This window comes from Capricornis sumatraensis, chromosome 15 (genome assembly GCF_032405125.1).
Source record: "Capricornis sumatraensis isolate serow.1 chromosome 15, serow.2, whole genome shotgun sequence".
NCBI classification, from domain to species: Eukaryota; Metazoa; Chordata; class Mammalia; order Artiodactyla; family Bovidae; genus Capricornis; species Capricornis sumatraensis.
Window position 1 is genome coordinate 30,924,409 of NC_091083.1, and position 11,018 is coordinate 30,935,426.

Genomic DNA, 11,018 nt, shown 5'->3' on the forward strand with positions numbered 1-11,018 from the left:
TATCCTCAGAAGTAGATAATAATGTTAAACGTTATCTCCACTACCATCTGCAAAAACAAACATTTGGGGGGACCTGAACAAGTCTAGAGACCTGGGTGGAGATGCTAAAAAGCTAAAAATGGTTTGCAGCAGTGCAGCAAGGTCAGATCAAAGAGGTGTCCTGGGAGCCAGAAATCATTTCCTGCATGGAGTATGGTTCTCACACGTGGGACCTGCCAACAGTCAAGGCTTGTTTCAAGCATTCTTTTTTTATATATTTATTTATTTTTAATTGTTGATGTTTGTTTTACAATATTGTTTTGATTTCTGTCATACATCAAGCATTCTTTGATTTAGACTTGAACTTCAGTCCAACTCCAAAATTGAGGGAAATGACAGGACTCTTTCTTCAGTCCCTTCTCACTTCCTTTGCCTGGATAACTCTTCATTCTTAAAACTCCTCTCACATGAGGAATTGATCTCATCAGGGGAGCCTGTCTGCATCAAGCAGTCTGAGCCCTTCTCTGCCCTCCCAGGAAACCAACTGTGGCGTTTCTCACACACCCTACCCCTGTCACTCACTTTTCTTGCCTGATGTCCCCATCATGTCTGTATCCCTCTCCCCCAGCCCCAGGTGCTCAAACACAACTGCTGAATGACCCTAATTGTTGTCTCCACTTCTGAGAAGGTACCTACTGTTCCCGGATCCCTCTCAGCGTTCTGCTCGCTGTCTTCTCCACATTCTCTCCTTCCATTTAGCTTACATCCTCATCTTTTTTCTTCTCTCAAATATCCTAGTTTTTACTAGAACATGTATTGTCCTGTACCTGGAACTGAAACCACATGTTTTCATATACCTAGAACCTTGAATAGAGGCTAAATCCTAATGTCACAGGGAAGCAGGCACTGCTTCTGGAGATTTTTTTTTTTCTGTGTGTATAGATTACTTCAGTTATAGACTGAAAAACCTGTGTTCATTTCCCACAAGGTATTGATTACAAAGTTTACCTGAACATTAAAATCTACCATCTGTTATTAAAAACTGCTTGCACTATGGAAGGAATGGATTAACATTTCATTTAATGCTTCTTTCCAGGAGCCGAGGATAGAAACTGGCTGGATCAGCAACAGAATATTCCAATTCATTCTTGCCCCAAATGTGGAGAAGTTCTGCCCGACATAGATACACTACTGATTCATGTTACGGACTGTATCATTTAAGCGTTGACCTTTTACCTCCCCCAAGCTGTTGGTAAATCTCATTTTTTTTTTCCTCCAAGAGTTGTACTTTTGTGTCATTTGTTTCATGCAACTATTATTTTTATTTTAGAAGAGAGAAAAATCATGTTCTATAAAGGACATTTTGGGGCACATTTCCTTAACTCACAAAATAGAATCTTCAGCATACCACTCTCTGATAATAGGCTCATTGTTTTTAATATTTAGTTGATGTGAGCACTGAACTGTTCATGCAGGTAATGAGTGTGTGACATCATGGACGGAGTAAAGGCAGTAATAAGATGGAAGACGCCTCACTGATTAGAACCTTCTAAGGAGGCAGGAAAAATGAAGTGGTCACAGATATAATCGAGAAAAGTGTTTTTGAAGTATTTTTAAATAAATTATATTGTTATCTTTCTTTATCCATTTAAGACAGATCTGTTTGGGATTGTGTATATATCTTACAGTTTTATTTCGAGCACAGCACCAAAGTTATGATGTGGCTCTTTTCAGGTGAGCCCTGTGAGCTTTTACTTGATCATCAGGACAGGTGAAAAACTACTGGCCTACACAAAGCAGATACATTAGGTTCACTGGATTTCATGTAACCATCCACAGTGTAAAGTTCCCTTTTCCTTCCCTTGTGATGCAGGTACATGTTATCTACTATAGAGTAGATAGTTTATGAATTTCTAAAAAGAATGGCTATCAATTTTCTTCCTGGATCAGGCTCTATATTCATATTCACAAAAATAGTTACTGCAAAATTTTGCTTATGAGTCTTACACATTTTCATATATGGTTAGCTAATTTCACAGGATGTGTTTTCTGTATTCAGCTTCACATAAATTTAATACATATTCAGATCTGTCTTGTTAATTCCATGAATATAAGCAAAATCTCTTTATTAGAGACTAGTAAGTATTGTTTGAATTAGAAATTGTTCTTTCTAGGAAGATGGAAAGATAGGGCTTTGCCATACTTTATAAATATAGTTTACCAAGATGAGCTAATATTGGGCCACACTTAGAAGTTATTAATGTCCTTATGTATCTATATACTGTAATATTTAAGAGAAAAGTTTACAATCTCCTCTGTTTGGCTTTGTCCTAAGACTTTCTCCTAGACAAACCTGACTTGTGTGTATGTGTATGTATATATATATATATATATATTTTTTTTTTTTTAAACAGGAATTAAAACAGGTAATTATAGCTTCATTACAATAGAACACATTGCACAAATTCAATAGTAATTTAGATTCCCCTACTTGACCCCATGGAGAATGTTTGTTTAAGACATTCTAAAATAACTATTATTTTTTTAATTTATTTATAGTTTCTAGTTTAAAATTTTTTTCCTTATTATTTTATATTGGAGTAGATAAATTTCTATAGTATCCTAAATAGAAAACAAACCAAATGATTCCACCCTTAAGTTATTGGCAATACCCTTTTGCTTTGTTCAAGTAAAAATATTAATCTAATCCCAATGTGAAGTAACAGTGTGAATGTGCTTATTAAGTCTGGGATCAAATTGTTTCCTTGGTAATTAGGACTGCAGGTGAAGACAAGTTCATATGGTGAAGTTAAATTAAGGCTATTGTTTGGGGGGACTCAAACAGTTTGGAAAACAACTTGTAAAATCTGCACATGTCTTGTTCCATTAATTTCATCTTCAAAGGCCTTGTTCTAGGTTAAGGTTACCAGTTAACTATACCTCATTGGAATTTTAGCCATGCTGTAGCCTTGTGTGGCTTAATGGGAATAATAGAAAGTTGGGAACTGTGAAGAAATATGAATGAGCAAATGCAAATGTCACATGTAATAATTTTACAAAATTCAGTCTTCAGATATTACAAGTAGAAGTAATTTTGATCTGGTCTGCTATGTAAGGAGTTTGGACATGATCACTCCTATCCTTATAATAAGAAGAAAAACTGAACAGACTTAAAGTCATCAATGCTTTTTAAGTCCTTCAGAGATATGAGGTCACAGAGCAAACCTCTGTTCCCAAATTGGACAGACAGACAGGCAATAGAGCATCACTGATTAGAGGACCAAGGTCTCAGAAGCAGAAACCACGGTAAGAGCAAGTACCTAAGCAGAAAAACTTAAAGCTGTTATTGAAGAATTGCTAAAGTCTCACATGGATGAACTCAAAAGTTAAAAACTCTAGAGGGAGCAGAGTCTTGGGGGGACCCCTGAACTTTTGTGAATTTTACTTCCATGAGCCCTACCAGATTCTCACAGTAAAGGTTAGAAAAAAATTCCCCTATAATTGCAGCAGGGGGAGGAGAAAAGTAGACATTCAAAAAGACACCAGAACATTCTGCTCTTCTTAAGAAGGTCTGCCCTCAAGGGAAACTCTCACCTGAGCCTAACTTGCTGGGAAGTTATCAGAGCCTAAGAAACCTGGGGAAACAGATATACCTAACTTCTGCCCCCTCTAGCCTTATTATTCTCACCAAAGGAGGAGGGAAAATACTTGCAAAGGGCACTGCCCAGAGGCACAGTCTCACAAAAAAGAGTGATCGTAGACCTATAGAATGCATCCCCTCCCCACTACACCTCACCATCACATCAACAGGGCTCCTGTATAATAACAGTGGGTTACAACAGAAAGAACTGCACAATCTTCAACTTTCTCTAAGAAGAAGTCTGTAAGGAAACCCAGAGACAACAATGGAGACAAAAGCAGACACCAGAGGAAATTTTAGCAGATGACACAGCTGCAGCAAACAACAAACATGGCCCAGCTCCTCACCCGATAAACAAACAAGCTCAAACTAAAGGCCTGTTTACCGTAGTTCTTTTTTACCTAGTACATCATGTTCAGTGTTCCAACAAAAAATTACAAAGCATACTAAAGACAAAAATTGATGCTTTTGAACTGTGGTGTTGGAGAAGACTCTTGAGAGTCCCTTGGACTGCAAGGAGATCCAACCAGTCCATTCTAAAGGAGATCAGTCCTGGGTGTTCATTGGAAGGACTGATGCTAAAGCTGAAACTCCAATACTTTGGCCACCTCATGCGAAGAGTTGACTCATTGGAAAAGACTCTGATGCCGGAGGGATTGGGGGTGGGAGGAGAAGGGGACAGTGGAGGATGAGATGGCTGGATGGCATCACCAACTTGATGGACATGGGTTTGGGTGAACTCCGGGAGTTGGTGATGGACAGGGAGGCCTAGCGTGCTGCAGTTCATGGGGTCACAAAGAGTTGGACATGACTGAGCGACTGAACTGAACTGAACTGAAAGACAAAAAAAAAAAAAAAAACCCACACAGTTTGTAAAGATAGAGAAGGCATCATAACCAAACTCAGACATAATAATGTAAGAACGGGAATTTAAAGCAACTGCAATTAATATCCTCTAGGCTCCAATGGAAGAAAATGACAATATGCAGGAACAGAGGGGTAATGTAAGCAGAGAGATGGAAACTCTTAAGAAAAAGTCAAAAGCAAACACTAGAAATCAAAAATCCTGTAACAGAAATGAAGAATGCCTATGATGGGCTTATCAGAAGACTGACCATGGCTGAGGAAAGACTCAGTGAGCTTGAAGAAATGTCATGAGAAACTTCCAAATCTGAAAAGCAAATAGAACAAGAAATTAAAAAAACAATATCCAAGAACTGTGAGATAGTTATAAAAAGCATAACAAATGTACAATGAGAATACCAGGTAGGAGAGAAGGGGACAGAGGAATGTCTGAAGCAATAATGGCTGAAAATTTTCAAAAATTAATGACAGGCACAAACCACAGATATAGGAAACTCAGAGAACATGACTTGAGATAAATGCCCCAGAAATCTTCACTTAAGTATATCATGTGCAAAAGGCAGAAATTCAAAAGCAAACAAAATTTTTTTGAAAGAAGCCAGAAGGGAAAAAATCTTACCTGTAGAGGAGCAAGGATAACAGATATATGAGACCTCTCTTCAGCAACCACACAATCAACCATACAATCAAGAAAGCTGAGAGTGAAACCACCAACCTGGTATTCTGTGTGAAATCATCCTTCAAAAGTGAAGAAGTAGGCAGATGGAGTCTGTTGCCAGTAGACCAGCTTTGCAAGAAATGTTAAAAGTTCAGAGAAAAAGAAAATTATAAAGACCAGAAACTCTGATCTACATAAAGAAAAAACATTGTTTTAGTCAATAAGTTGTGTGTCTCTGTGACCCTATGGACTGCAGCCCACCAGACTCTTCTGTCCATGGGATTCCCCAGGCAACAATACTGGAGTGGATTTCCCTTCTCTTATCCAGGGGATCTTCCCAACCCAGAGACTAAACCCATGTCTCCTGCATTGGCAGGCTGATTCTTTACCACTGACCACCTGGGAAGCCCCAAGAGAAAGAATATATGAATAAAGTATAAAGAATAAAGAATAAAGAATGAAGTCATTTATTTTTCTTATTCTTAATTAACAGATAATGGTTTCTTCAGAGTAACAATAGCTACATGTATTTGGTGATTATTTAATGGATAAATGAAATAAATGATAATAATATTTTAAGGGAAGGAATGAAGAATTGGGGATACTCTGTTACAAGGTATTTTTCCTACCCATGTTGTGATATAGTATTCTTTGAGAGTGAACTTGGATTAGTAGTCAACATATATTGCAAACTTCAGGGCACCCTCCCCCTTGCAAAAAAAAAAAAAAGTTTTAAAAAAGAAGTAGAATCGATATGCTAAGAGAAGAGAGGGCTTCCCTTGTGGCTCAGCTGGTAAAGAATTCGCCTGCAATGCAGGACACCTTGGTTCAATCCCTAGGTTGGGAAGATACCCTAGAGAAGGGAAAGTCTACCCACTCTAGTGGCCTGGAGAATACCATGAACTAACTGTCCGTGGAGTTGTATGAAGTCTAAAGAGTGAAGTCAAGTGGGCCTTAGGAAGCATCACTACAGACAAAGCTAGTGGAGGTGATGGAATTCCAGTTGAGCTATTTCAAATCCTAAAAGATGATGCTGTGAAAGTGCTGCACTCAATATGCCAGCAAATTTGGAAAACTCAGCAGTGGCCACAGGACTGGAAAATGTCAGTTTTCATTCCAATCTCAAAGAAAGGCAGTGCCAAAGAATGTTCAAACTGCTACACAACTGCACTCATCTCACACACTAGCAGAGTAATGCTCAAAATTCTGAAGCCAGGCTTCAACAGTACATGAACCATGAACTCCCAGATGTTCAAACTGGATTTAGAAAAGGCAGAGAAACCAGAGACCAAATTGCCAACATCCGTTGGATCATGGAAAAAGCAAGAGAGTTCCAGAAAAACATCTACTTCTGCTTTATTGACTACGCCAAAGCCTTTAACTGTGTGGATCACAACAAACTGTGGACAATTCTGAAAGAGATGGGAATACCAGACCACCTGACCTGCCTCTTGAGAGGCAATATGTATGTAGGTCAGGAAGCAACAGTTAGAACTGGACATGGAACAACAGACTGGTTCCAAATAGGGAAAGGAGTACATCAAGGCTGTATATTGTCATCCTGCTTATTTAACTTATATGCAGAGTACATCATGTGAAATGCTGGACTGGATGAAGCCCAAGCTGGAATCAAGATTGCCGGGAGAAATATCAGTAACCTCAGATATGCAGATGACACCACCCTGATGGCAGAAAGTGAAGAGGAACTAAAAAGCCTCTTGAAGAAAGTGAAAGAGGAGAGTGAAAATGTTGGCTTAAATCTCAACATTCAGAAAACGAAGATCATGGCATCTGGTCCCATCACTTCATGGAAAATAGATGGGGAGACAGTGGAAACAGTGTCAGACTTTATTTTTGGGGGCTCCAGAATCACTGCAGATTGTGATTGCAGCCATGAAATTAAAAGACGCTTACTCCTTGGAAGGAAAGTTATGACCAACCTAGATAGCATATTCAAAAGCAGAGATATTACTTAGCCAACAAAGGTCCATCTACTGAAGGCTATGGTTTTTCCAGTGGTCATGTATGAATGTGAGAGTTGGACTGTGAAGAAAGCTGAGCACTGAAGAATTGATGCTTTTGAACTGTGATGTTAGAGAAGACTCTTCAGAGTCCCTTGGACTGCAAGGAGATCCAACCAGTCCATTCTAAAGGAGATCAATCCTGGGTGTTCTTTGGAAAGACTGATGCTAAAGCTGAAATTCCAGTACTTTGGCCACCTCATGCGAAGAGTTGACTCATTGGAAAAGCCTCTGATGCTGGGAGGGATTGGGGGCAGGAGGAGAAGGGGATGACAGAGGGTGAGATGGCTGGATGGCATCACCGACTAGATGCACATGAGTTTGGGTGAACTCTGGGAGTTGGTGATGGACAGGGAGGCCTGGCATGCTGCAGTTCATGGGGTCGCCAAGAGTTGACACGACTGAGTGACTGAACTGAACCGAACTTATGCAGATGACACCACCCTTATGGCAGAAAGTGAAGAGGAACTAAAGAGCCTCTTGATGAAAGTGAAAGAGGAGAGTGAAAAAGTTGGCTTAAAACTCAACATTTAGAAAACTAAGATCATGGCATCTGGTCCCACCACTTCATGGGAAATAGATGGGGAAACAATGGAAATTGACAGACTTTTATTTTGGGGGCTCCAAAATGACTGCAGATGGTGACTGCAGCCATGAAATTAAAAGATACTTGCTCCTTGGAATAAAAGTTATGGCCAACCTAGACAGTATATTAAAAAGCGAGACATTACTTTGCCAACAAAGGTCCGTCTAGTCAAGGCTATGGTTTTTCTAGTATTCATGTATGGATGGGAGAGTTGGACTATAAAGAAAGCTGAGCACCTAAGAATTGATGCTTTTGAACTGTGGTGTTGGAGAAGACTCTTGAGAGTCCCTTGGATAGCAAGGAGATCCAACCAATCCATTCTAAAGGAAATCAGTCCTGAATATTCATTGGAAGGACTGATGCTGAAGCTGAAACTCCAATCCTTTGGCCACCTGATGTGAAGAGCTGACTCACTGGAAAAGACCCTGATGCTGGGAAAAATTGAAGGCAAGCGAAGAAGGGGACAACAGAGGATGAGATGGTTGGATGGCATCGCTGACTCTATGGACATGCGTTTGAGTAAGCTCCGGGAGTTGGTGAAGGACAGCCTTCTCCGACAGTCCATAGGATCACAGAGTCAGATGTGACTGAGCAACTGACCTGAACTGAAGAGAAGAGAGAAAATAGAGTAACTTAAATGTTGCATTAAAACCAGAAAAGTCAGAAATAGATTGAAAGATAACAGAAGAAACCAAGAACAAAGGGAATGAATAGAAAACAGTAAAAATGAGATAGATATTAATCCAATTACCAAGAATCAATTTAAACGTCATTGGTCTAAATACACCAGTTAAAAAACAAATTTTTCAAATAAAATCGAAATATTTCAGCTCAAAAAAATAAAACAAACTTTGAGAGTGAATAAAAAACAAGACTCACCTATATGCTGCATACAAGAAACCCACTTGAATATAAAGACACATACACATTAAATGTAAAAAAATGGAGGAAGATATACCATGCTAACATATAATCAAAAAAAAAGATGGCATAGCTATATTAATTTCAGACAAAGACTCAAAGCAAGGAAAATTATCAGGGATAAAGGGCCATTATGAAATGATGAAGGAATCAATTCTCTAAGAAGACATACAATCTGTATTATTTATGTACCTAAAGACAGAGCATCAAAATACATAAGGCAAAAAACTGATAAAACTGTAAGGGGAAAAACATGAATCCAGTAGTGTAGTTGGAGACTTCAAAATCCTTCTATCAGTGATTAACAGACCTAACAGGCCAAAAAATCATTAACATAGTTGACTTGAACAGCATCAGTCAACTAGATCTAACTTCATATTTTATATATGACAGAATACACATTCTTCTTAGGCTCACATCCAAGCCATAAAACAGCTTAAAAAATTTAAAACAACAGAAATCATATACAGTGTGTTCTCATGCCATAATGGAACTAAACTAGAAATCAGTAACAAAAATACCTGGAAACTCTCAAAACACTTGGAGATTAAATACACTCTGTAAATAATGCATACCTAATGAAGTCTCAAGAAAAGTTTAAATATGAACTAAATGGAATAAAATATAACTTCAAAATTTGGGGATGAAATGAAAGCACTGGAAAGGTGTAGCACTCAATGCATAAATGGAAAAGATGATCGATCTAACATCAATAATTAGAGCTTTTTTGAAAATAAAACTAGAAAAAGAATGGCAAGTTAAACACAAAGTAAGCAGAAGAAAATAATGGAAAAAAAATTGAGACCAGAAATCAGTGAAATTTAAACCAAGAAATCAATAGAGAAAGTCAATGAAACCAAATCTGGTTCTTTGAAACAATCAATAAAACTGATAAACCTCTGCTGCTGCTGCTGTTAAGTCGCTTCAGTTGTGTCCGACTCTGTGCAACCCCATAGACGGCAGCCCACCAGGCTCCCCCATCCCTGGGATTCTCCAGGCAAGAACACTGGAGTGGGTTGCCATTTCCTTCAATGAATGAAAGTGAAAAGTGAAAGTGAAGTCGCTCAGTCGTGTCCGACTCTTCGCAACACCATGGACGGCAGCCCACCAGGCTCCTCCGTCCATGGGATTTGCCAAGCAAGAGTACTGGACTGGGGTGCCATTGCCTTCTCCTAGTCATGTTAATTAAGAAGTGACACATATTACCAATATCAGTACACTATGAACAAGTGGAACTTGAATTAAAACACTCTTAATGTCTACATTAATATCCCAAAATGAAACGCTTAGTTATAAATCTAGTAAAATATGTATAAGATCTGATGAAAGACAACTAAATAAATGGAGAGACGCTCCATGTTCATGTACAGGAGACTCAATATTGTGAAGACTGTCCCAACCTGATCTACAGATTCAAAGTAATTCCAATTAAAATGACAAATTATTTTGTGGCTATTAATAAAGCAAAAGATCCAGAATAGCCAACACAGTACTGAGTGAGAACAGTTGGAGGATGACAGTAACTTCAAGACTTACTATAAAACTACAGTAAAAACCAGTGTGGTACTGGTGAAAGAGTAGATAAATATATGAATGGAACAGAGTAGACAGCCTAGAAATAGACCCAGAGAGTCCACTAGTCTTTGACAAAGAAGCAAAAGCAATTCCATGGAGAAAAGACAGTATTTTCAACAAATGCTGAAATGCTGGCACAATATCCAAATGCGAGAAAAAGATTCTAGACACAGACCTTAGACCTTTCACAAAAACTAATTCAAGCCACAGACCAGGAATAAATCTTTACAAAACATATCCAAAAAAGGACTGGTATGAAAATATCCAAAGAATTCTTAAAATGCAACAATAAGGAAACAGCCCAATTTTTTAAAGGGCAGAAAGAAAATACATACCTCACCAAAGATGTACAGTTGGCAAATACTGAAAGGATGCTAAACATCTTATGTCATTAAAAGTGAAAGTGTTAGTAGCTCAGTTGTGTTCGACTCTTCGCAACCCCAGAGACTGTAGCCCCCCAGGCGTCTCTGTCCATGGGATTTCCCAGGCACGAATACTAGAATGGGTTGCTGTGCCCTTCCCCAGGGGATCTTCCGGACCCAGGGGTTGAACCCGGGTCTCCTGCATTGCAAGCAGATTCTTTACCACTGAGAAGCCCATATGTCATTAGGGGATTGGAAATTCCAGCAAGATACCATCACATACTTATTAGAATGGCTACTAATTCAAAACAATACCACCACCATATTCACCTGGGGAGTATGTGCAACAACAGGAATTCATGGTGGAACTGCCGAATGGTGCTTTGGAAGACATTTCAGCAATTTGTTGCAA

General features: G+C 38.8%; 1 protein-coding gene across 2 annotated transcripts in view; it reads left to right on the plus strand.

Moving 5' to 3' along the window:
* Window positions 1-2,237, plus strand: part of OPTN (optineurin) — a 40,482-nt gene extending 38,245 nt beyond the window's left edge. For both annotated transcript variants that reach the window (XM_068987349.1, XM_068987348.1), the window contains exon 14: window positions 1,076-2,237. In XM_068987349.1, coding sequence (XP_068843450.1) covers window positions 1,076-1,200 — 125 coding nt within the window. In that variant the 3' untranslated portion in view covers window positions 1,201-2,237. The remainder of the gene's footprint in view (window positions 1-1,075) is intronic.
* The last annotated feature ends 8,781 nt before the right edge of the window (window positions 2,238-11,018 follow it).